The 27,590-nt window shown below is 39.9% G+C and overlaps 1 protein-coding gene across 2 annotated transcripts in view; it reads left to right on the forward strand.

Moving 5' to 3' along the window:
- LOC124788174 (probable ATP-dependent RNA helicase DHX34) overlaps nt 1-27,590 on the forward strand; it is a 195,445-nt gene that overhangs the window by 147,475 nt on the left and 20,380 nt on the right. For both annotated transcript variants that reach the window (XM_047255331.1, XM_047255340.1), the window contains exons 15-18: nt 339-449; nt 8,606-8,727; nt 8,839-9,076; nt 14,664-14,791. In XM_047255331.1, coding sequence (XP_047111287.1) covers nt 339-449; nt 8,606-8,727; nt 8,839-9,076; nt 14,664-14,791 — 599 coding nt within the window. The remainder of the gene's footprint in view (nt 1-338; nt 450-8,605; nt 8,728-8,838; nt 9,077-14,663; nt 14,792-27,590) is intronic.

Raw genomic sequence — 27,590 nt, forward strand, 5'->3', positions numbered from 1 at the left:
TCACCTGTTAAATCACGTAAGGGTCACATGAATAAAATTATGAACATTGCTAATTACAAATAATACATTTATGTGTCTGTATAATGTGTAGGTAAGTGGGAGGTGCTTAGTTTATTTCAAATAATTGTTTGAAGATCCATCAGCATGCACATCTGTTCTGAGGAAGTAGTAAACAGTAACCCTGAAGGAACAAAGAACTGATTACTGCATTTCTTCTTTCAATAGTCATGTTGTATTCAGTATTGAATTAAGGTTATTTAATATATCTTGCATCTAAGAAGCTAAATGTAAAGAGAAAAAATGATTGACCAGTTACTAATTTCAAAGCTGATTTGCAGGTCTTTGTTGGAGACAACAAAACCTTACTTGGTGACATGTATGAGGATGCCTACACTCCCAACATTGCTTTTATTTGCCCAAACCATTGACACAACTGGCAAATTTTCCAGGTATGTTAAATGAGTATTTTATTGTGCTGTATATTATTGTTTAAATTTGTGTATTGTAACAAATTGCGCATGCAGCATCTGCCTCACAAAATATATGAGTGTGAGTTCCAGAAACTAAATTTTCAGATGAACTTACTATTTATGATAGTAAAGAATACTGTTGTAGCTCCCACACTCTCCCTAACCATGGTAAACAACGATGGATCTGCAGCAAAACATTACAGAGGCAAGGGATGAAAAAATTAAGGATCAAACCAATCAAGAGACTGATAATTTAAAAAAGAGTCAGCAATGAGACAATGCACTGCCTGCCTTCTACCTGGTTGCATTACACCTGTTTTCTGCTCTATCTTTGATCACTTTCATGCTACTTAAAATTTCTTCTCCTTGAAATGATACTGGTAAATCCTGCTTGGAATTAAAAAACTGTATATTTAAGACATTGAGTGATTGGCAGCTACGGAAACAATATTTGAATCATTGCTAAGCATTTGACACTGTTCTGCCTCATAGTTAATTGGCTAACAAAAATATGCTCGTGGCTGAGCTGTATATTTAAGACATTGAGTGATTGGCAGCTACGTAAACAATATTTGAATCATTGCTAAGCATTTGACACTGTTCTTCCTCATAGTTAATTGGCTAACAAAAATATGCTCATGGCTGAGCTGTTCTGGTGAGCAGAATTGGAAACAACTGGAGGTGCAATAATGATGATGCCTTCAGCTGTGTGTGGTAGTTTTTATTTATTTACAAATGACTTCAGTGGTACAATTAAGCACCTTCATGTCCGTAGGTACAACAAACGTGTTGTTCAACTTATCATACAAAAATACAGTACTGAAACAGTGAAGACATCAACTACAGACAGTGTGTCTAGTGTAACTTTTTTTTTTCTTTTTCCTTCAGTCACTTAATCATTATTTGCTTTCCCTGTAAATTATATACGCCATGAAGGAACTTTATTTTGTGTTCTTTAATATTCTACGAGGGCTGCTCAGAAAGCACAGAACGTTTTGGCGTTGAAAAAAAATAACTAAGTACAAGAAGTACATTTTATTATATACATCTGAAAGAGTGACTGACATACTACTTTTCCACACAGTCACCAAACGCATTGAGGCTCTTATCATAGCAGTGGACAAGCTTTGAAAGACCTTCATCATAAAATTCTGCCGCCTGAGAATTCAGCCAGCGAGTCACACCGCCTGGAGTTCTGTGTCGTCATCAAAGCGCTGCATTGCAAGTCAGTTCTTCATCTTGGGAAACAAGTGGAAGTCGCTTGGTGCAAGATCGGGGCTGTGAGGCAGATGGAAAATTTCCTATTTGAATGAATTAAGGAGTTCTTTAGTGCAGTTTGCCGTGTGAGGTCAGGCATTGCCGTGCAAAAACAAAATTTTGGAAATCAGCTTTCCTCAGTATTTGTTGGAAAAGAAAGTGAAAACTCCGTTATTGTGAAGCGATAGTTTTAATGAATCGGAGGAAATTAGTGTTTAACGTCCCGTCAACAACGAGGTCATTAGAGACGGAACGCAAGCTCAGGTGAGGGAAGTATAGGGAAGGAAATCGGCCGTGCCCTTTCAAAGGAACCATCCCGGCATTTGCCTGAAGCGATTTAGGGAAATCACGGAAAACCTAAATCAGGATGGCCGGAGACGGGATTGAACTGTCGTCCTCCCGAATGCGAGTCCAGTGTGCTAACCACTGCGCCAACTCGCTCGGTTTTAATGAATCGTTTCAGCAACTTTAGTGATAAGATCATCAGTCACAATGCTCGGGCATCCACTCTTCTCTTCATCATGAACGTTGATTCAGCCATTTTTAAACCAAATGCACCATTTCCAGATGGCACATTCGCTCATTACGTTGTTTCCGTACACTTCGCACAGTTCATGAAAAATTTCTGTAAGGTTTAGGTTTTTTGCCAACAAAAACCGTATCACAGACTGTACCTCACAACTGGCAGGATTTTCGATTGCAGTGCACATTTCAAATTCGAATATCGAAAAAAACCAGATGTGCAGAGACGTTCCTGCTGTCACAGATGGACTGCCGAGCAACCACATACCAAAACATACACGATCGGTGTGCACCTAGCCACGTCAGACAGAAATATTCCCTACTTTCTGAATAGCCCTTGTAGTAAAACTACCCTTGACTGTTTATAAACATAGCAACCAATGTCCCAACACCTGTCAGGAGATGGATGTATATAAACTGGAATGAGGGGTTGTCTGGTGGTCTGGATGAGAGGATTGAAGAGAGATGGCAGCAAGAGATGCTGATGGCTGGGAAAAGATGCAGTAGGAGAATGGCATACAAATGTGAGCTGGTTTGTCCACAGTGGCACGAGCAGGAGAATTTGCATGTGGCACACAATGAATTGGAAGAGTGAGTTGGAGGAATTTAGGGTGGGTGGTGGCGTGGTATGTAGACAGAGAACTAAGAAAGAGGGAGAGTGTACACCCCCTCAGTTACCAGCTTCTCTGAACTATATAGGCGAAAACTGTCCCTTCAACACATCCTTCATTCAACATACATCCTAGCCCCAATCCCTGTCCCATATTCACCTATGTCCCCTATGCCTCCCATTTCACCAAAACTATTCTCTCCTTGTACCGTCTCTCACCATCTGTTCTATCTCCCCCATCCCCCCAATCCAATTGTTGTTTTCAGCATGTGCCACACACAGCTGTTGACTGAGCAAGAGGGGAGGGGGTAGGACCTTCAGGTTACTGATAGCACGTATTTTTATCCCATTCACTTGCTGCTTCTCCCTTACAGCCATCAATCTCCCAGTTCTTGAACCCTCCATTCCCTAATGCTCCTCCTTTTTCTTCTCACTCACATCACCTGACACAGCCCTCAATCTAGTCATGATGCAGTGCTCAGTGATATAGTTGGTAGGCAAATGCAGCCATTTATTTGTGTGATTTGTATTATTACTCAGTTAGATCTGAAGATGAACATTGCTGAAAAGCTTAGCAACTATTTCAGTCTTATCTGTGTGCTTGTCAGTTGCTCAACATGTCAACTGTATATTATTTATTACCTTATAGTATATAGTACATAATCATCTGGTGGCATCTGGAGTGTAGAAATAGATGTATTTGAAATCCAATTCAGTGTAAAGGCATCCTCTATGACATCCAGTGTATTAGTCTTCAGCGATACACGTTCACTGTGCTTCTGATTTTTTTCTGATGTCATCTATCCAAATTGCATTAGGCCATCATTTTAGTCTTTTCCTGTTTCATGAAACCCAGCAAGGAATCTGTCCACCTGGCTACATGTTGTACCCTGCACCCAGAATGCATCTCTCCATTGCTCACTGAGAAACCCTCAGTTTTGAATAATTTTCACAATAGAAGCCTGTGTTTCACTGCCACAAATCAAAGCTGGTAATACACACTGATTGTAAACTTTCCATTTCAGACATACCAGAATCTTCATTTTGAAAACTTTTTGTTCACCAACACTCCACCCATTTTTACTTTTCTGTTATGTCATTTTGCTGTCCATCCGCTCTTTCTATAATTTCATTGTTAATTTGTAAAATTTTCTTTTCAGTGTGTTCATTACATATTATTTTTGTCTCATTATAGATTATCTTTAGGCCTACTTTCAAACTTTATTGAGATCTCTTGTTAGTTGTTGAAGTTTATCTGAAGTAGAGGAAAACAGCACATTTTAACCAGCAGGGTCAAGTAATTTCAATTAACATATTTAGTTAATTAGTTGCATGTTCCATGGATAATAATTGCGACCTCTCACTGTGATGTGGAACACACCACTTTTACAATTATAGTACATATAGTCTAGTTGCCCTTTACCAGTAGTATTGAAGAAAACGTGGGAACTTGGGTTAGCAGAAGAATGGGCTAACATCAGAGATGCAATGTTGGAAAATTTGGAGAAAGAAGTAGTAAAAGCAAAGAAAAGGAGGAATAAAAAGGAACTGATGACCCAGAATGTATTAGGTAAAATGAATGAGCTGATAAAACGGAAATGTGACTCTTCAGAAGATGCAAGAAAATAAAATAGAAAACTGAACAGTGGCTGATGATGTAGAAGTAGTCTTAGAAGATGAACAAGAATGTGATGAAAATCACTGGGAACCAATTACAGAAAAATGAGAGGTGGGGAAAGGATCTTTGGGGGAGGAAAGTGATGGGCCGAGATCAAATACCATCTGAGGCAACGAAGGCTTTAGGGAATGAAGCTATAGCTAGAATTACAAATCTGATCAATAATACAAATATATGATCCAGGTATCTAGCCGCCTGAAGTTCATAATGGTTCCCTTACCAAAGAAATGCAATGCCAGTTAATGTAAAGATTATAGGACAATTAGTCTTAAATGCTGTGTTACCAAGACTGTAATCAGAATAATGCTGAGAATAACAGAAAGGAAAATAGTGGAGGATATAGGAGAAGATCAGTTCAGATTTAGAAAAGGAAGAGCGACCAGAGATCCAATTTTTAGAAGTGAATAGAGAGATGTATGTTTGTTTTGTCGACTGGGAAAAAGCATTGACAGAATTGACAGGTGTACATTGTTGAAGATTCTGAAAGATACTGGTATAGATTGGAAGGACAGAAGATTGATAAAGCAACTCTAAATGTGACAGAAAGGGTAGTTCAAGTAGAAGAAGATGAAACTGAAGAGGTGGGTATTGGAAGAGGTGTGAGACAGGGTTACTGTAATCAAATTGGTTCAAATGGCTCTAAGCACTATGGGACTTAACATCTGAGGTCATCAGTCCCCTAGAACTTAGAACTACTTATATCTAACTAACCTAAGGACATCACACACATCCATGCCCAAGGCAGGATTTGAACCTGCGACCGTAGTGGTCGCGCGGATCCAGACAAGCGCCTAGAACCACTCGGCCACAGCGGCCAGCTTGCTGTAGTCTCCAGCACTTTTCAGTGTATTTGCTGGAAAGCTAATCAGTAATGTCAAAAGAACTTGTAGTGGGAGGACAAAGAATTATAACCATCAAGTACACTAATGGTATGACTAATCTAGCAGAAACAAAGGATGAGCTCCAGGTAATGGTGCAGAATATTGTAAGTGTGGGTAAATAGTTGAGAACGAATCTGAACATTGGCAAGACCAAAGTGATGAGAACCAGAAGATGAGACAACATTGTTAATATATCACTAGATGGAATGGCATCAGGACAGGTTCCATCATTCCAGTATTTGGGAAGCTTGATAACTTCCAACAAAGGTGTACAGAGGAAGTAAGGGGCAGAATCTTCATGGAAAAGAGAGGTTTCAGGAGAGTGAAAGGTTTTCTGACTACCGTAAGCATCTTCATTACACTTAAGAAGAGGTTTGCCAAAACATTTTGTGTGGTGTGTGGTGTCTTATGGTTATGAAATGTGAGCAGGCAGACAGAAAGAACACAAAAGTCTCGAGACTTGGTTATGGAGAAGAATGGAGAAAGAGAAATGGATCAACAGAATGAGAAATGAGGAGGTGCTGAGTACGGTATGAGAGGAGAGGAACTTCATGAGGTTGATACAAAAAAAAAGTAAACATCTTGGGTGGGACACATGTAGGAATTGTCTGCTATAGAGAATCATGGAGGGAAAAGGAAAAGGAAAAAGAGGGAATGGAAGAAGGTTTGGAATGTTGATAGATGTGAAGAGAGGAAGAATTTACAAGCAAATAAAGGAGGTTGCTCTGGCCAGAAAGATATAGAGGACATCTAGTTGATACCTCTCTGAGACAGATGTACTGGAAGAAGACGTTTTCTCAGCAAAAAACTATGGAAACACACTGACTTTTGCGCAATTTCTTAAGTTATGACAGTTTTACCTACATACAATGATTTATACTTAAGAAATGAAATCATTTTCCACTTAAAATATATTTATTCACAAGCATGATTTTGGCCTATTATGACATTCTAAAGTGACAGTTCACTTTGAAGGGCATTGATGCATGATCATTCCACTTAAAAGAACACTGTCATTGTGTCAACCATGTTTACACATTCCATATGCTTAATAGGAAGTTATTCGTAAAAAAGAGTGTAACACTTCATGTAAAAATTACTATTGAATGCATGTCATCTGTGCACTTAATTTTCAGTGTTTCTCCAGAAGTCGTGATATTGTCAAAGTAGATGCAACTTGGCATGAAATCCCACATTTTGCTGTAGCTCCCTGAGTGCTATTCAAGCAGTCCAGCACATATTTGCAGCAGAGAAGCAAGTTCAGACCATAAAGAGCTTTCTCGTCTACCTACATAAGCAGGGGAAGCGAGTATAATTGTATTGGCTACCAGAGAATATGTGAATTCATGAAAATGAGGGTGTGAACAAAACTATTAAGAATTTGTGTCCAATCCTCATTGTGACAGCTTCCTGTTTGCTGTAATCAATGGACTATACTCCTCTGCCGTAGTATACTAGCTGCTAAAATAGAATGGAATGTTTCTTGCTCGCCTTTGAGTAGGATATTGCTCTGTGGTACATGATTTCCTATTCTTGGAGGAAGATCCAGCAGCTTGCAGTGCATTATCTGCATCTGTCTGTACATTATATTTTATGAATAAAACCATCTAAATCACTATTAAAATTTTCATTATGTATCATGCTACGTCAGCTACTGCCATCATCTGATATCTGCAGTTAAGATTAGAGGAACATAAGGAGTGACAGGCATTTGTTATACAACAACAAGGTACAGAAGATAAAAAATTAAAAGGTCAAAAAATGTTTTAAAAACTAAACTCACCAAAAGGCTTAGAACCTGTAGAACAAGGTTTAGTGTCAGTATTAAGATCTAATGTCTAATTGATGTGTCAGTCAGCAGTTGGCTCAGAAATTTGTACAAAGATTTAATGAATACTTGTGAGTTTAATGATCTCTACATGTCTAATTGGTGCCATCTGAAAAGCTAATTTGACTACTATGCAACTATAAAATTTTATTTTATAATTTGAATTTGAATGTTTATATTTGAAAGACTGTCTTTTGATAAGCATAAACACAAATATAAATAAGAAATTAACATTTGAAGGCAACATCCCCTACACTAGTGCCACCTGATGGCTAGTACTTATATGTTTGTACAAATTTTTGAGCTAATTGTTAGGTGACATCCTGATTAGGAGTAGATTTTAATACTGACACTCAACCTTGTACTGCAGGTTCCAAACTTCTTGGTGAGTGTACTTTTAAAAATATTTCTTGATATTTTTTCTTATAACAAAGTCCTGTTGCTCTTTAAGTTCCTCTAATCTTAATTGCAGATCTCTGTGGGATGGCAGTAGCTGAAATGGCATAATAAATAATGGAAGAATGTAATAGTTATCTAGATGGTTTTATTCACAAAATACAATGATGGCAAACTAATACAGAAAATTCATTTACCTTATTATTCCATGAATTATATTTTAACTGACTGTACTTCATATTCTGACAATAGGGCAGTGATCAGTTTACTTCCCAATCTGCTCTGTATTGTAGCATAAAGTGAGATGAATGTCATAATTGTTTCAAATTTTTTGATAATATCTGGTTTTCCTAAACTAACAAGGAGTATATTTGAATACATTTCCAAGGTAGCTGGCTAACCCATTATTTATTGTCAAAGTCAGCTACATTTTATGGCTTTTGTAGCCTTTGTACAATATGTGTAATTTCGTTTATGAAACTTTAAAAATTAAAGACTCAAATTATGGTCATTTGAGTATGAATGTACATAGAGATTAGACTGTGCCCGGTAAAAGTGACTCTGATTTTAACCAGTATTCCATTTTATCAGTGTTTGATTACTAGCAATTTCAGCAATTGTTGTACAGTATTTTAGTATAACCATGCTGTTCAGTGTCCTAAATCACTAGTCACTATTGTTGTCATCTACTGCATTAAATTTGGAGAACCATTTTGTAGATCTTTTTCTTAACACACATTGGCAAAGCTACCATTTGTGCAGTATTGCACCCTTCAGTAAGAAACAAAAGGAAGTGCCTTGTGTCTAAACAGTCACATAAAAAAAATCATTTATTACACACTTTTAGATGTTAAATTTGTGAAGAGAAACAATTTATTTTCCAGTATTAGCAACAAATTAAAGAATTATTTTTTTATGTTTTAACTGGGACACTGATTTCGTCAAATTTTGTTCTTTGAACAGGTTAGTATTTGATGGTTGGCTGCAGTTGGAGTTTACTGATGCTGGAGGTGCTGGGCGGTTGCTGGTACGGGCAGCTCAGTTACGCAAAAAGTGGGACCTACTTTTGGAATTGAGGCTCCAAGGTATGTTGCCTTTCATCTTGACTGTTTTTTTTTTAATCCATATTATGTGGTAAGTTTATTTGAGGATCTAAGCATTTTCAGTAGATCACAGTTTATGGTTCTCATTGACAGGTACAGGATCCGCAGACTTGGAGACAGAGCTGTCACATGCTTTACCTGCATTCATGCGTGCAGAGCTAGCATACTCTGTAAAGAGGTTACTGGCAGCTGACCAGAAGGTCCTGTACATCGGGCCAGACTGTAACTCTGCATTACTTATGGGCAGAAACCCATTTGACCATGAATGGCAACCTTGTCCTCACGAGGAGAAGGGTGGTATCCGTATGACAACCAACATCACCTATAACTGGTAATTTGTGTAAACCTCTCTGGTCTAACACATAAATTTTAATTCATGGAATACCCATTACAAATGACAGATACCAGTGTTTTAATCTGATAAAACTAAAGACATATTTTTGAAATGAACAGCAATATTTCATTCAAATTATAAACCAAAATGTCACAGACTACAGATGCAAATACGAGAAAAATAATTTATTAAAATACAGATTTCTTATTAGTAGAACAAGATTTAAGTTCAGTATCCAGAAATGTAGTGCCAGAAACACGGTAAAAATTCCTGGTAGATTAAAACTGTGTGTCGGACCAGGATTCAAACACAGAACCTTGCCTTTTACTGGCAATGGTCCTAAGAACTGGGCTACCTTGCTGGAGGTATGCAAAAGGCCAAGGGAGGTAGAAATTTAACTGGCAGGCCACTCTCAGCTAATACACTGCCATTGACTAGCGCACCCTGATTCCACCAGGGAGCTGGCAGTGTGGTGGACTTCAGTTCTTCGTTACACTGAGCAGTGACCATATAGTAATTTCTCGGTGTATTTTTGCACTGATCATAAACAGTTATATCTTTTAGCTGTGGCACAGTTTTAAACTACTACTGTCAAGCTGGAAGCATCGTATAATAGCAAGCTTAAAAATAGAATGAGGCTGCTCACAGTAACAGTACATTGCACAGCCGGCTTTAACATCTCTTGCAGTTGTGTATGTTTGCTGTTTATAATAAATCTCGGATCAACATGAATACCATTAAAATGAATGTAAATACTTTTGGATTAATGGAGACCACTCACTGAAAAGCAGACGCATTGAGTTCTCCATTGGCACACACAGAAATAAAAGAAACTTGCTAGCTTTCGGAGTAATCCTTTTCTGAGGTAGAATACAAATTCACACAGAAAACACACTCGCACACATATACACATGCATGCCTGCACACTCCTATTCCCCCACATGGCACTGTGTGGATGCACAATGCTGCATTTCGACAGGTGGATTATGTTGTGGTGGGGATTGCGTTGAATGGGATGGGTAGAGGGAGAGAGAAGTGGGAGGCAGAGAAAGGGATTGGGGGTGGGTGATTGCAACAATATGTAGTACTGTTACACATCAGACATGTTATTCAAGTTAATAAGTAACAGTTATGTCACATTAAGGGATATTTGTGTAAACTTGCTCGGACTCCACCAAAGTACCTAGCCATTCAGGTATATCATGATAACCAGTCATGATCTGTGATTTCTTTTGTAGCAGGCTTACAATTTATTGTTTGACCTCCCACTGAACTGCCAATGTTCATGTATTGAAAGATACACCATGCCAGCTACTTCAAATGTACTAAGTGGCACAAATTCACTTCAATATGCTGAACAATAGAACACAATACATAGAAGTGACCTCCTGTATACCTTTGACATTATTATAGCATGTATTACTGATTAAAATAATGCCTAGTTTGACACATAGTTGACTGGAAAGGCAGCTTTTGTAATATTCTTTGGTTTCTTCAAAACCATACTATTATTTGAGAAGACAGAAGTATCCTTTGTCCTCCCAATCCACACTCCAAACATGGACGAAGCAGCTTGAATGTATTCCAGGAATTTATAGAGATAACAAACCTAATTAGAGCTGGAGGAGAACTGTTTGAAATCTGCAAAGATATATGCTTTCTTATCTTTCATAAAATGAACATTGATAGTCTAATAAGTTATATCTGCTGATGTAATACTTCAAACGGTGATGGCCCACAGCTTATTTGCAGAATGGAAGTAGTCGGTGAAAAGTTCAGCCAGGACCTACCAGCACTGTAGGTTGCAGGATAAGATATGTAGATTATGCTCATTCACCCTGTGCAGTGGGTAGTTGTCACAATATTGCCCAGCTTAAAATTGGAAGGCAATTAACTTTGCCATATGGTGTTAGATTTCATTCAAAAGTTTACCAGAAACACCTCCTGTGCAGGAAGCTCAGTGTCTTTGCTGTACTCCACATATAGTTATAGCACAAGTCCCAGAGAATGTGTTTTGGGCCAGAAGACATTTGAATGTCACGAGATACAGTCTTATCTTTCATAAAGCCAATAACAATACCGAAGAAGGAAGGTTGCTACTCACCATATAGCGGAGATGCTGAGTCGCGATAGGCACAACAAAAAGATTCACACAATTATGGCTTTCGGCCATTAAGGCCTTTGTCAGCAGTGGACACACACACACACACACACACACACCACACACACACACACACGCACACGCACACACACACACACACACACACACACACACACACACACACACACACACAACTTGCACGCACGTCTGCAGTCTCAGAGAACTGAAACTACAGTTCTCTGAGATTGCAGACGTGTGTACAAGTTGCGTTTGCATGAGTGAGTGTGTGTGTGTGTGTGTGTGTGTGTGTGTGTGTGTGTCTGACAAAGGCCTTAATAGCCGAAAGCTATAATTGTGTGAATCTTTTTGTTGTGCCTATCACGACTCAGCATCTCTGCTATATGGTGAGTAGCAACTTTCATTCTCTGGTATTGTTACATTCCATCCAGGATTTTCCATTGTTTGATAAAGCCAATAACAGTTTTACCATATAAAAGGCTGTTTAAATATTTGTCCAGTGACTGTTCATACAAATCTGTAAGGGTGAATATAATGAGGCTTTCATTCACCGTTAGTGTAGTTGTGGAATACATGCTAATGAAAATGCAAATGACAGTCACACAAGCGGTCCCATCCCTTAAATGATTTAAATTCCAAAACATTGGCACAGTTTTGTGACTGTTTCTATTGATATTTTGTGCACTAACATCCAACAGGTTTACATTTTTGAGCTGAAAATTATCGTTTATGTCATGACAGCTTATTTTGTGCTCACATTTCAAACAGTGGAAAATCCAGGATGTAATGTAACTATATTAGAGAAGGAAAGTTGCTACTCATCATACAGCAGAGATGCTGAGTCGCAGATAGGCACAACAAAAAGATTCTCACAATTACAGCTTTTGGCCATTAAGGCCTTTTTCAACAATAGAGTCATATAAGTGTGTGTGTGTGTGTGTGTGTGTGTGTGTGTGTGTGTGTGAATTGTTGAAAAAGGCCTTAATGGCTGAAAGCTATAATTGTGAGAATCTTTTTGTTGTTCCTATCTGCGACTCAGCATCTCCACTATATGGTGAGTAGCAACTTTCCTTCACTAAATTTGTGCTCATATTTGTGACATCCCCCCCCCCCCCCCCTCATGAACCATGCACCTTGCTGTTGGTGGGGAGGCTTGCGTGCCTCAGCGATACAGAGAGTCGTAACATAGGTGCAACCACAACGGAGGGGTGTATGTTGAGGGGCCAGACAAACGTGTGGTTGCTGAATAGGGACAGCAGCCTGGATGACAGACTGATCTGGCCTTGTAACACTAACCAAAACGGCCTTGGGGTGCTGGTACTGTGAGCAGCTGAAAGCAAGGGGAAACTACAGCCATAATTTTTCCCGAGGGCATGCACCTTTACTGTGTGGTTAAATGATGATGGCGTCCGGAGGTAAAATAGTCCCCCATTCGGACCTCCGGACAGGCACTACTCAGGAGGACATTGTTATCAGGAGAAAGAAAACTGGCGTTCTATGGGTCGGAGCGTGGAATGTCAGATCCCTTAATCGGGGAGGTAGGTTAGAAAATTTAAAAAGGAAATGGATAGGTTAAAGTTAGATGTATTGGGAATTAGTGAAGTTCGGTGGCAGGAGGAACAAGACTTTGGTGGCAGGTGAATACAGGGCTGTAAATACAAAATCAAATAAGGGTAATGCAGGAACAGGTTTAATAATGAATAAAAAAAATAGGAGTGTGAGTAAGCTACTACAAACAGCATAGTGGATGCATTATTGTGGCCAAGGTTGACACAAAGCCCACACCCAACACAGTAGTACAAGCTTATATGCCAACTAGCTCCACAGATGACGAAGAGATTGATGAAATGTGTGATGAGATAAAAGAAGTTATATTGGGTGATGCTGATGACATTAGATTAGGAAATGAGATGCTTAAAGTAGTAAATGAGTTTTGCTATTTGGGGAGCAAAATAACTGATGATAGTCGAAGTAGAGAGGTTATAAAATGTAGCCTGGTAATGGGAAGGAAAGCGTTTTTGAAGAAGAGAAATTTGTTAACATCGAGTATAGATTTAAGTGTCAGGAAGTCTTTTCTGAAAGTATTTGTATGGAGTGTAGCCATGTATGGAAGCGAAATGTGGACGATAAATAGTTTAGACAAAAAGAGAATAGAAGCTTTCAAAATGTGGCGCTACAGAAGAATGCTGAAGATTAGATGGGTAGATCACATAACTAATGAGGAGGTATTGAATATAATTGGGGAGAAGAGAAATTTGTGGCACACCTTGACTAGAAGAAGGGATCGGTTGGTAGGACATATTCTGAGGCATCAAGGGATCACCAATTTAGTATTGGAGGGCAGCACGGAGGGAAAAAACTGTAGAGGGAGACCCAGAGATGAATACACTTAACAGATTCAGAAGGATGTAGGTAGGGGAGATGAAGAAGCTTGCACAGGATAGAGTAGCATGGAGAGCTGCATCAAACCAGTCTCTGGACTGAAAACCACAACAACAACAACAACAACAACAACATTTGTTACTTGTGGGCACAGACTACAGTTAATAACACATACTAAGCTGAAGGTTTATAGAGTTTCCTGTCCATAAACCCAGTATCATTCCACATGATACGTTCTGTTCTCTCATGTGAAGAGCAAAGTAATCTCAGTTAAGCACACAGTTTTGTCACATGTGATAGACAAAGTAAAAGTCAGGCGCTTCCTGGAGAACATTTTGTTGGATTCATACGACAAGAATAGAAACCTCATTGGTAGAAATGGTTTGATCACTGGACATGAAGGATGCACTGGTATTAACTGAGCCATACTGAAAACCCTGTGTGAAATTGAAAAACATCATTAATAAAATAACGAGTTTTTGATACTGCTGTTTATGAGTTTTTGATTTGTCTATATGAAACAGCTTGTAGAAAAGCGTTAACCCTCAGTTGTCAAAGTAGAGAGCTGCGATCTTAAACTGATCTTGCTTTGTGGTACAACCATTTCCAAAGAAAAACTACACCCATATACCAGTGTGAATAATATTTTATTTCTTGTCATGTGGTCATTAATATTATCAAAAATTTCAGAATGAAATTCAGGGATTTTCTATTTCAAATTATAAGATCAAAACAAAATATATTCATATGCTGACATTGTTGTGCTGTTAAGATTTGTGGGAATAATTATTGTAAAGCTCTCAGTGTTGTAGCCAGTACAAAATTCTGTAGTCTCAAGTATCAATTATTTCACTTTGATGAAGTAATTGTGAGGACAGAAGGCAGGATGGATGATGGTGTTGCAACAGTGATTCAGTTAAAGAAGCAAAATTCTGTTTTGACATGTACTCGATCTGAAATTTGTTTACAGAATTCCCACTAGTGTCTCTTGTTTACCCTACCTGCAAAAAAATTTATGAAAATTAACTTACTTTTGTGTTGGGGTATTAAGTCTATACAAACACATTTCCTTTTATATTTCAGTCTTTATGAAGGAGATGAGGTTCTGAAAGAGGAGGATGAGGAAGATTTTGATTGTCCAAATTGTGGGCTCACGGGAATGTTATCGCCTATTGAAAGGTTGGAACATATAGAGACATGTCAGACAAAAGGTAAGAGAAGAAACGCTATAGTTAAGATATTTTCATTATATTACTTCATACTGTGAAGATAAATCATACATAAGGAAGAGCCCTTTCTGCCTTCCTCCTCATATTCATAATATGCATATAGAACTATTTGAGGGAGAGATCCCTCAAGAGAAAAATCACCACCAGAATTTCAACCACTTTTCGCAGGGAATGATTTTATTAAAGACAAGGCTCTTGAGCTGTGAATTAGTTTTAAATATTATTATGTACTCTAATTATACTTAAGTGACAACATTTTGGTAATATATTGGAAAGTTGCAGGTTGCAGAGAAATCTGAACTTCATTCTCCAGATAGAAATGGAGCTAATATTAATAGCTTTTAAAATTTAAGTTTTAAAAAGTTTTACGAGGTCTGTTAAAAAAATTCCAGAACTTAGTCCACAAAATTTTTCTTCTCTTACCTTTTACTTATTGTGCATGATCTCCTTCAAAATACTTTCCTCCACAGTTGATACATCGCTCCCAATGTCATTTTCACTTCTGGAAGCAATCTTGCTATGCCTCTTGCTGGATCTTGTGATGCTCCATCTGCGTATTTTCTTTTATCTCATCTGTCATTGCAAATCTTCATCCTTTCAATGGAATTTTGAACTTTGAAAGTAAAAAGAAAAGTCCACAGGGTCCAGGTCTGGAGAGGACAGAGGATGGGACAGCACAGTCTGTAAGGAGACTGACGGACCGGTACATCGTTGACTACACGGATGATGTATTCAGCCAGATTGGTAACACCCAACTTATCACACAACACATCAGAATGTTGTCCTAACTGCTCAAACACCTGCCTTGCCTGATCAAGTGGTAGATGACTCAACTCAAACCCAGTGCCGTCGCTACTAACTAAATTAACCCACGAAGGGTGATGGCGAGAACAAAGGGAAATCTTTTGAACTGGGGAAAATTTAAAGAAAATAGCACCACTCTCATAATCAAGGACCAGACCAGAAGCACTGTTTGAAATCACAACCCATTAGTAAAGGTAATTTAAGATCCTTTACCAAAACCAGATCAACCAGCCGAGAAAAATTCCCGTCAGACACGCTGCCCCACACCTTGCCCACTAAAGGTAACTCCCACCCATCATCTACATGACATCTCTGAGTGATAGGATGCAGGAAAGGGAATTTACACAAATGGCGGAATTCCAGATACCTCTGGTAGTCTAACAATGACACCGAACTGCACGAACCAAGGAGCACACACACAGGACACCCGTGCACTAAATGATCTGGCTCTTTACATCAATAATACCGTCTGTAATCAGAAACCCGATTTACCACTCGCACCACTGGGGGTTGATTACTCAAGGGCAACATCCACATTCTACCCTCCCTCTCGCATTGTTCATCTAAAAGCAAAAGTGCCTGTATAGAGTTAATCAGCTCTCAAAGCTGATTAAAAGTACTAGGCTGAGGGGAAAAGTTCAAGCAAGAGTGATCCTGAGGTCACATCCCATCTAACACATTAGAAATGCTCTCCGCCCCAGTCTCAAACAAATTGGGAGCTGACACTGCCGTATGCACATGTTCAAAGTACTGACTTACTGTTTCTGAAGTCCCTTGCACCCTCCAGTAAAACTCATACTCCAGCTCGACACTTCAATCCCGCATCTGCCGATCCTGATTTAGGTTTTCTGTGATTTCCCTAAATTGCTCCAGGCAAATGCCAGGATGGCTCCATTGAAAGGGCATGGCCAACTTCTTCCCCCCCCCCCCCCCCCCCCCCCCTGCCAAAAAAAAAACTCTCATTAAGGGATACAACAAGGACGAAAAATCACAGAGTGAGGCACGCGTAATACATCAGCATGAACCTGAAAACATACCAGCAACCAAAGGACTTGCTGGACCTGAAGTAAACTCTCAACTGCCAATTCCAAAATCCCACTAAGGAGACCCCTGATGGGGTTTGGTATTGTACCAAAATGACCCAAGAAACTACTGCTCAGAACCCGAACCACTGCGCTCTAAGCTCAGTGGCACTACCCTGAATTGCAACTCACTGATTCTATCAGCAAACTGCTACCAAAGCTGTCTATTGGAATCTTTAAGATCTATAAATCCAAGATCAGTTAGACAGTTACCTAGGTGAGCTAAATGTGCCTGTAGACGACACACTTGTTTTGAGTGGGTTGACTCGCCTCGAGAAATGAAATATTATGACACAATTCCTCCAACACAGTGGAAATACTGGAGAGAAAGTCACCTACCCCACCAAAGGTGTCTGCTGAGGTTAAAAGGGGGCAACCAACCACTGCACGCAGCCGGGTCGCTAACTTGGGTACACTTCCATCCACGGGAATCCCATGAATTCGCATTTCGTAGAGAAGATGTTCACGTTCAGGGTGGGAAATCCGGGGACAACCTCTGGAGCTCATGGTGCAGGCAAACCTTCTGAAACCAAAGAAAAATTAGTGCACTGGTACGAATACCATATTCTAACAACTACATAAGGTGAACTACATTAGTTGAAGCGACAAACAAGCCAGGAGGGAAAATATGAACCATCCCCCCCCCCCCCCCTTTTAAGCTAGCAGATTGTTCTGCTAGCAATTGAAACCCAGGTAACAGGTTCAGGATACGAACGGATCAAACATCAGCACGTGGAAGGGAGACCCATCAGATAGTTCATTGTTTTCACCAAATTAACTTCTCTTTAAGAAAAACATACTTATCAATTAAATTCTAGATTAATAACAACATGAAAACCGTCAGAATTATAGCAACATTTACAATGACAAACTACTGAAATTTACCAATATAAGCAAAAGGAAACAGTAGTCAATAAACATAAGGCATCTGAGTTTATGAACAGTAACAATGAAATTTGAATCGTTCAGTAATTTACAAAAGTTTTTGAGTTAATTCCGCTAAACTCCACAGTCTACAACCCTGGCAGCAGTCGCCCAACCCACGTATAGCTCCAAGGAACAAGGTAACTACTCAACTTTTGCTAAGTATGACAGAAGACACAGCTGAGCACTCCCATGGCAATAACTTAGACCTCAGGTGTTGGGCAGGATGGCGCCAAGGTAGCGGCCCAGAAGTCACGACTGCAAGCACCAAGTCAGACTCGCATGCTTTGCAATCAATTGTGAGTATAAATCACATGCGAGGCAGCGCCCATAAACAATAACAGAATATACACTCACAAATGATGAGACTCACTTTAACGAGATAAATACAACTCATAACCTTAGATAAAACAAGTAGTTAAAGATATATACACCTTCACAAGGATTTTAATCAGATCAGGGGAAACTCATTGAGTTTGACAGAGACAATTAGAATGGATTTTGTCATACACAATAAGTACATACGTCTCTGTCTAGGTAAGATGAAAAAGTGAGTACATGTAACTGACAAAGTGCAGGTACAAACAGAGCAGTTGCAGTTAAACCACCCCTGAGGCATGAGTGAGTACTGCTAAATTGCCTTAAGAAACACTAGTCAAGGTGAGCTTAAGCAAAACAGAAAATTTCAATCAGTAGTAGCCCTACATAATTCAATTAGAACTAAAACACATCAACGTAGGTTAGAATAAATGCACTTTACTAAATCACAATTAGATTTCAAATTCATACCAGATACCTGATACAGTACCATGACACCGGTGTTACCACTTCAATTCATTACATTGCACTCCAAGCGGGTGCTCACAAGCAATTAACAGAATCATGTGGCTTCAAAGAAGACGCACTAGCAACCATTGGCCTCTCTCAGGCTAAGGCACACTGCAGAACAAACAAATATGTATTATTTACTGAACAATACACAATAATATTGTGCCAATTTTCCTTTAAACAATAAAACCACAGGGCTAGAATATCAATACTCAGTATGTTATGGTGCACTCTCCCCACTGTCAATTATCCTTTTAACTCCCTTTCAAATAACAGAAGGAGGCCCTGTGAGCAGAGCTCCAGAGCAAGACCTTCATCACTTTCTTTAGTGGCTGTCCAACATTTGACAAGTCGCTCAGCGATCAGGCTGGGGTACATGTATTGTCAAACCCAAATCGGCCCAACCAAAACCCCCCTGCCAGGCAAAAGGCAGGTGACTGTCGATACCGGTGCCAGAGGTAGTTAGGCCAGCAAACCAAGCCGCCACGGCTCAACAGTGATTTCATTTTTTGTGCAATAGTCATGCAACAGGGATGACTGTGCAGGTGCGTTATTGTGCTGCAGAAGTCAGGTATTGTCTCGCCACATTTCAGGCCGTTTCCTTCTCACATTTTCTCGCAGGTGTTGCAACACATCCTGATAGCACCATTGATCAATAGTTTGTCCCAGTGACATGAATTCATGATGAACTAATGCTTCAAAGAGCCAAAGAAAACTATCAGCATGGCTTTGACATTTGACCTAACCTGATGAGCTGTTTTTGGTCTTGGAGAACCTTTCCCAACCCATTGCGAAGGTTGAACACTGGTCTCAATGTCATAACTGTGGACCCGCATCTCATGACCATTTATGATTCTCTTAAGGAACATTCATTTTCATTTGCAAGATCCAAAAACCCTTCACAGATTGTGAAGTGAATGTCTTTCTGGCCTTGAAGCATGAGCCATGAGATGAACTTTGTGGCAACATGATAGATTCCAAGATGCTGTGTCAGGATTTCATGACATTATTCAACTGAAATGTTACATTCTTCTGCAATCTCTTGGACAGTCTGTCTTCAATTTCCTGAACAAGGGTCATCTTTAACTTCCATCCGGCCATTTTAAAACCATGTGAACCATTCATAACACTTGGCACGGTCTAAGCACTCATCACCATAGGCTTTCTGCATCATTTGGTGTGCGCCTGTAAAGGTTTCCATGAGGTTCATGCAAAATTTGATGCAGACATGTCACTTCCCTAACTCTGCCATCTCGAAATTTGCAAACTGTGCGACACAACATTCTACTCACTACAGCACTGAACAATAACTAACAATGAAATTTCCGCAAGTTATACATTAAACATAGGTGTGTGCAGGGATGCCAACCACATTTCACTCCAACATACCATTGGGGCGAAATTACAGATATACTGGAATTTTTTGAATAGATATCATGTGCTGCTGTTTGTCAAAACATTTTTTGCATACGTGATGTATAAGAACTCTGTGGTCTGAGAATTTTTGTTCTAATAAGCTTAGCAGATTGAAACTTCTTATGAGTGATATTTATACGATTTTGAGGTGCTACTTCAGAAGAAACTGATTGTGTATTATTATCTTACATATAATACAGTCCAAATTGTACTAAATTCATCCCTCCCCCCTTCTTCCCTCCCTCATTCTTTGGTATTTCGACTGTTTCAAGGACTTTTCTTGTGCTTTACCTGTCTAGCATGCGTATATTCTTAAAATCCATAACCTGATTAGATTGTTCTTACAGCTCTGCTATTGCTGATCTTAACTTCTGTCCTAAACATATAGTGTTCTTGCTCTTTAACACTTTCTGATCTTAACTTCTGTCCTAAACATATAGCGTTCTTGCTCTTTAACACTTTCTTTTACTGTCCTTCCAGTTCCATCAAAATGTACTGTGCCACAACCACACATATCTTCAAATATTCCCACATTGTGGTAGTGGTGAGGCACATCTGTTGTGGGTCAGAAGAAATCTTTTATCTTGTGTTGACTAAAAAATGAAGTCATTAAACCATTCTTCTGGAGGATCTATATATGAATTCAGTTACTCTAGACAAAAACAGTAATTTTACAGAATGTGCAGGAGGTTACTTGTTCTTCTTATTTGCATTATTATTATTATTATTATTACCACTTCATTAGAAGGCCCTATTTATGGAGAGGTTATCATGGCCACTGGCCATCACTCTTTCCCTAAGGATATCTAGCTTTGATCGCAAGCTCTGTCACTGGTTCAGAATTCCTGGAAAATCAGTGTTCAGAGCAGCTTGCGTCTGGGCTGGGTAGTGGTGTGATACAGCATCTAGATATTTGTTTGCGTTGGTAAGTTTTCTATAAAATCTGTGGGCTAGAGTATTGTCAGGCCTTCTGTTGGCCACCACATCTCAAAACAGGGGGCCTACCTCACTCTTCATCTCCATGGTGAATCTGATAGTTGGATGATCGTTGTTCAAAAACTTGTAGCATTTTTCTAGCTCTTTCCTGCCACATGGCTATACAAGAAACATGTCATCCACATAGCAGACCCGGCAAGATGGTTTAGTTCCACATTTCTTCAAAATCTTTATGAAACTTCGGTAGACAACCTGGCTTCAGACTCTGTGTGTGGATGTTTCTTTCCATGACAACAAGTAACCTGTAGCTGCCATCTCTACTGAAATTGCACGCATTCTTTGATATTTCAGCTGTTTCACAGGATTTCTTTCTGTAAGTATAACTTTCTCTGGTTGGCATTGAGTTATTTCTGAAAATCAAAAACCTGGTCATGTTTTTGGTGCTCCATTACTGCTGATTAATTTTTGTCCTAAATGTGTGTGGTGTTTAAGTTCCCAGTGCACCATTTTACTTTTCTTCTAGTTTTGCCAATATATAGTTTGCCACAACCACATGTCACTTCATACATTCCCACAGTGTGGAGACAGTCAGACACATGCATCATAGGTTGGAATACATGTAACATGGTCAAATTATGCTTGGGATTGAGTTATTTTAAATATAAGGGTCTATTTTATTAACAGTGTGATGGGATACAATGAGCTCACTTTTCTCACCTGTAGCAGCTGAATTTGTTATGAAGCACTAGCTGAGAACCCATTGTTGCCTGGGTTTATATTTATTCCAATCTCTCCCCCTCCCATGTCCTCCCTTTGCCTGTCCATCTCCTCCTTTTTCCTTTCTCTGTCCATCTGCTCTTTCCCCCTGTCTTTATGTCTACTGCTTCCTCCCCCCTCTCTCTGTCCATTGTCCATCCCCTCCTCCCCCCCCCCCCCCCACTCACTCACTCTCTCTCTCTCTCTCTCTCTCTCTCTCTCTCTCTCTCTCTCTCTCTGTGTGTGTGTGTGTGTGTGTGTGTGTGTGTGTGTGTGTGTCTGTCTGTCTCTCAGTAGGTTGCTGATTCTTATCACACAGTATTTCTTTCCAAATGGTAAGTAATATGTGTACCAATTTAGTTTTAAATTAATCCAGGAGTTTAAGAGAAGCTTTTCGGTTGCAGTTATGCCTGTATATGCATATGTCACATATGTTTTATCATATTTCACACATATTTGAACACGTATTTCAATTGTATCTTTACCTAAATTTGCACTGCAGTTTTGTCTTCATGCAGCCCAGTGTTAATGATGTCATATCTTCTGAATTATGTGTTGTACAATGATATAATTTTGTGAGTGCATTCAGTGGTATATGTGGCTACTGTCTGTGAAATGTGTGCAAATAGAGTTAGAAGTAAAGAAAGAGTTAGAAGTAAAGAAGGAATAAATTAAAAGGTCTAGCCTGATGTGGCAGTTTTACTGCATGACAGTGAAAGTATTGCAAGTGATAAACTCTTTTCATTTCATCATCGTTTTGAGGCAGGTGTCAGCAAGGAAAAATCTCATAAAGATTTGAAATTATGTGTAAAGTTGGTTGCCAGTCACTAAGTGCTCTCACTCTCAAATACTGGATGAATATAGCCCGGGTATTTGTGCACTGTGAGCTACACTACTTTTTCACCCCACCCCTCTGAGAGGTAGATGGTTCTTACACCTACAGTGATTCTTTCCAAACAGTATGTATGTATGTACCAAGTTTGGTTGAAAATGATCCAGTGGTTTAGGAGGAGATGGCATATGAGAGGCAGTCTAAAAAGTTTCTAAGCTTCTAGTCTGAGATAGTTACCGTAATATCTTGCACAAACAACATCACCTACTTTTATAGTGACCCTTTGTGGGTATGCAAGTCAAATTTTGCGGCTCCAGCTTCGTTGATTTTGCCGCTAGGATGCATCATATACCATAGTGTAAGGAAAATGACGAATAATGAGAGAATCAAGAACAGTGATGTGATTGAATATCTTCATTTGAAGGGAATGACGCCCAAGGAAATTGTGGAGAACATGTAAAATACACTTAAGGACAGTGCTCCATCTTATCTAACAGTGAAAAACTGGGTGTCCAACTTCTAACGCAGAAGAGCGAGTGTGGAAAGTGTGCCAAGGAGCAGAAGACCTGTCACTGTTGCCACTGATGAAACAGTGACTCCAATCCATGGTATGATTTTGCAGGATCATCAAACAACATTGCAGCAAATTGAAACCACATTTGGAATTTCCCATGGGCATGCTCATGATATTGTTGTGAATATTTTGGGCATATGGAAAGTTTCATCTCGGTGGCTCCCAAAAGATTTGAATGTAGATCAGAGACGGGACCATGCGCAGTGTTGTGAAGAAATCGTCTGCCAATTTGAAGTGGCTGAAGGTGGTGTTCTTGCAAGGTACGTGACCATGCATGAAATGTGGGTTCACCACTGGATCCTGAGACAAAACAACAGTCACAACAATGGAAACATCCTTCATCCCCTATCCCAAAAAAATTCCGGGTGTAAAAATCAACAGTAAGGTGATGGCATCAGTCTTCTGGGATGCATAAGGGGTAATTATGGTGGATTACTTGCAAAAGGGTGTAACTATCAATGCATTATACTATTGCATCTTCCTGCGCCGTTTGAGAGAAGAGATAAAGAAAAAAAGGCGCGGAAAATTGGCGCACAGAGTTCTTTTGCATCAGGACAACGCACCAGCACACAAAGCTCTTGTAACACTGGAAACACTGCATGACTGCGGGTTCAGATTGTTACGTCATCCACCGTATTCTCCAGATTTTACTCCATCAGGCTTTTTTCTTGTTCCAAACTTAAAAAAAAGATGTCAAATGATGACAATTTGACAATGATGATGCAATGATTGATGCTGTGAATGGTTAGTTGGACTTGAAATCAAAGACCTTTTATTTGAATGGTTTGCAGAAGTTGTCTGAGCATGCATGCAAGTGTATTAGTGTACACAGTTATTATATTGAACAATAAATTGATATTATGAAATATCTGCCATTCTTTATTTGTTAGGCTAGAAACTTTTCAACTCCCTATCATATACTTTTATAATAGTATGAATTTCAAATGAAAAGCATTACATAATGCAGAACTGAAACCATCTTGCTGGCTCCAATATGTGGTTGTCACGTTTCTCGTATAGCCACCAAACAAAGAAGAGCTACATAAATTCTACAATTTCTTGAACAACGCTAATCTAAAAATCAGCTTCACTGTGGAGACAGAGAATGAGATAGGTCTCCTTTTTTTAGATATGTTAATCTACAGAAGACATAATAATACTCTAAGGCACAGTTTCTATCTACCAACACAGACTAGTATCTAGACATTGCTTCACACCACTACCCAACCCAGAAGCTAGCTGCTCTGGACACACCATCTTCGTGTGTATTCCTCACCAGTGACTGTAAGAGTTTGTGATCAGAGCTAGATTTCCTTAGGGAAACATTGACAACCAATGGCTATGATGACCTCTCCATAAAGAGGGAAATGCATTGAAGTGGTGGTAATAATAATAATAATAATAATAATAATAATAATAGTTGTAGTAATGTAAACAAGAAGAATGAGGAACCTCCTGCACAGTCTGCAAGGTTACTGTTTGTGTCTACAGCAATCGAACGCAGAGACAGAGTCCTTCAGAAGAATGGCTTAAGGAAAAAAATTTTCAATTGACACAACACACAATAAGAAAATTTGGTTTTGCCTTGAGCAAACATATTTTTTCTTGTTTTAGTACACATACATGTTTCAGAGAAGTTTCTTCATGTTCAGTGGATTTTATTTATTATCTGTTGAACAATCTACAAAGAATTATTGCATTATGATATTTACCAATTTTTGAGATTATATTGTTTACATTACCATAAGTATAGCTAGAAATATCAACATGAAGAATAAGTATATACCTTATTATTACATTTTGGTGTTCACAAGTCAGATTGGTATTTGCAGCACAGGTATAATTTTGCCTTCCAGTATGTCCTCTGCAGTTGAAAAGCATATATCAATGTTTTCCTGTAATTTCTCAAGTCTTAGGCCTAATATGATACTATTGAATTTTTCCTTATATATGTGTGTGTGGATGGATATGTGTGTGTGTGTGCGAGTGTATACCTGTCCTTTTTTTCCCCCTAAGGTAAGTCTTTCCGCTCCCGGGATTGGAATGACTCCTTACCCTCTCCCTTAAAACCCAAATCCTTTCGTCTTTCCCTCTCCTTCCCTCTTTCCTGGCGAGTCAACCGTTGGTTGCGAAAGCTAGAATTGTGTGTGTATGTTTGTGTGTGTGTGTGTGTGTGTGTGTGTGTGTGTGTGTGTGTGTGTATATATATATATATATATATATATATATATATATATATATATATATATATATATATATATATATATATAAAAAGCAGACATATACAGAGGCAAAGAGTTTGGGCAGAGATGTCAGTCGAGGCGGAAGTGCAGAGGCAAAGATGTTGTTGAATGACAGGTGAGGTATGAGTGGCGGCAACTTGAAATTAGCGGAGATTGAGGCCTGGTGGATAACGGGAAGAGAGGATATACTGAAGAGCAAGCTCCCATCTCCGGAGTTCGGATAGGTTGGTGTTAGTGGGAAGTATCCAGATAACCCGGACGGTGTAACACTGTGCCAAGATGTGCTGGCCATGCACCAAGGCATGTTTAGCCACAGGGTGATCCTCATTACCAACAAACACTGTCTGCCTGTGTCCATTCATGCGAATGGATAGTTTGTTGCTGGTCATTCCCACATAGAATGCGTCACAGTGTAGGCAGGTCAGTTGGTAGATCACGTGGGTGCTTTCACATGTGACTCTGCCTTTGATCGTGTACACCTTCCGGGTTACAGGACTGGAGTAGGTGGTGGTGGGAGGGTGCATGGGACAGGTTTTACACCGGAGGCGGTTACAAGGATAGGAGCCAGAGGGTAGGGAAGGTGGTTTGGGGATTTCATAGGGATGAACTAAGAGGTTACGAAGGTTAGGTGGACGGCGGAAAGACACTCTTGGTGGAGTGGGGAGGATTTCATGAAGGATGGATCTCATTTCAGGGCAGGATTTGAGGAAGTCGTATCCCTGCTGGAGAGCAACATTCAGAGTCTGATCCAGTCCCGGAAAGTATCCTGTCACAAGTGGGGCACTTTTGTGGTTCTTCTGTGGGAGGTTCTGGGTTTGAGAGGATGAGGAAGTAGCTCTGGTTATTTGCTTCTGTACCAGATCGGGAGGGTAGTTGCGGGATGCGAAAGCTGTTGTCAGGTTGTTGGTGTAATGATTCAGGGATTCCGGACTGGAGCAGATTCGTTTGCCACGAAGACCTAGGCTGTAGGGAAGGGACCGTTTGATGTGGAATGGGTGGCAGCTGTCATAATGGAGGTACTGTTGCTTGTTGGTGGGTTTGATGTGAACGGACGTGTGAAGCTGGCCATTGGACAGGTGGAGGTCAACATCAAGGAAAGTGGCATGGGATTTGGAGTAGGACCAGGTGAATCTGATGGAACCAAAGGAGTTGAGGTTGGAGAGGAAATTCTGGAGTTCTTCTTCACTGTGAGTCCAGATCATGAAGATGTCATTAATAAATCTGTACCAAACTTTGGGTTGGCAGGCCTGGGTAACCAAGAAGGCTTCCTCTAAGCGACCCATGAATAGGTTGGTGTACGAAGGGGCCATCCTGGTACCCATGGCTGTTCCCTTTAATTGTTGGTATGTCTGGTCTTCAAAAGTGAAGAAGTTGTGGGTCAGGATGAAGCTGGCTAAGGTAATGAGGAAAGAGGTTTTAGGTAGGGTGGCAGGTGATCGGCGTGAAAGGAAGTGCTCCATCGCAGCGAGGCCCTGGACGTGCAGGATATTTGTGTATAAGGAAGTGGCATCAATGGTTACAAGGATGGTTTCCGGGGGTAACGGATTGGGTAAGGATTCCAGGCGTTCGAGAAAGTGGTTGGTGTCTTTGATGAAGGATGGGAGACTGCATGTCATGGGTTGAAGGTGTTAATCTACGTAGGCAGAGATACGTTCTGTGGGGGCTTGGTAACCAGCTACAATGGGGCGGCCGGGATGATTTGGTTTGTGAATTTTAGGAAGAAGGTAGAAGGTAGGGGTGCGGGGTGTCGGTGGGGACAGGAGGTTGATGGAGTCAGGTGAAAGGTTTTGTAGGGGGCCTAAGGTTCTGAGGATTCCTTGAAGCTCCGCCTGGACATCAGGAATGGGATTACCTTGGCAAACTTTGTATGTGGTGTTGTCTGAAAGCTGACACAGTCCCTCAGCCACATACTCCCGACGATCAAGTACCACGGACATGGAACCCTTGTCCGCCAGAAGAATGACGATGGACCGGTCAGCCTTCAGATCATGGATAGCCTGGGCTTCAGCAGTAGTGATGATGGATCGCTTTTGCGACACGCGCGATCTTTTTTCGCCACTCGCTATCTCTGTTTTTGAGCAACGTGTGTTCTTTTCCCCTGATCTGGACATACTTGCTTGGTCTGGTCAACTTTTTCCGTATTTTTCTTATTTAGTGCTCTTCCTTTGCTATTGAACATTACCAACACAATTTCTTTCCTTCTCGTCCTTCCCTCCGTGTTTTATTCCTTCTTATGATTACTATTTCAACTTTAGTTATTTAATTTTCCTACCCACCAGTTACGCACTATGTACCCTAATCCTATACCACATTATTTACATTCATTCCGGAAACATGCATTCACCGTAGCCAAACTGCAATCCCACATACTTTTCCTCCGGTCCTG

The sequence above is a fragment of the Schistocerca piceifrons genome, chromosome 1, assembly GCF_021461385.2.
Source record: "Schistocerca piceifrons isolate TAMUIC-IGC-003096 chromosome 1, iqSchPice1.1, whole genome shotgun sequence".
Taxonomy (NCBI): domain Eukaryota; kingdom Metazoa; phylum Arthropoda; class Insecta; order Orthoptera; family Acrididae; genus Schistocerca; species Schistocerca piceifrons.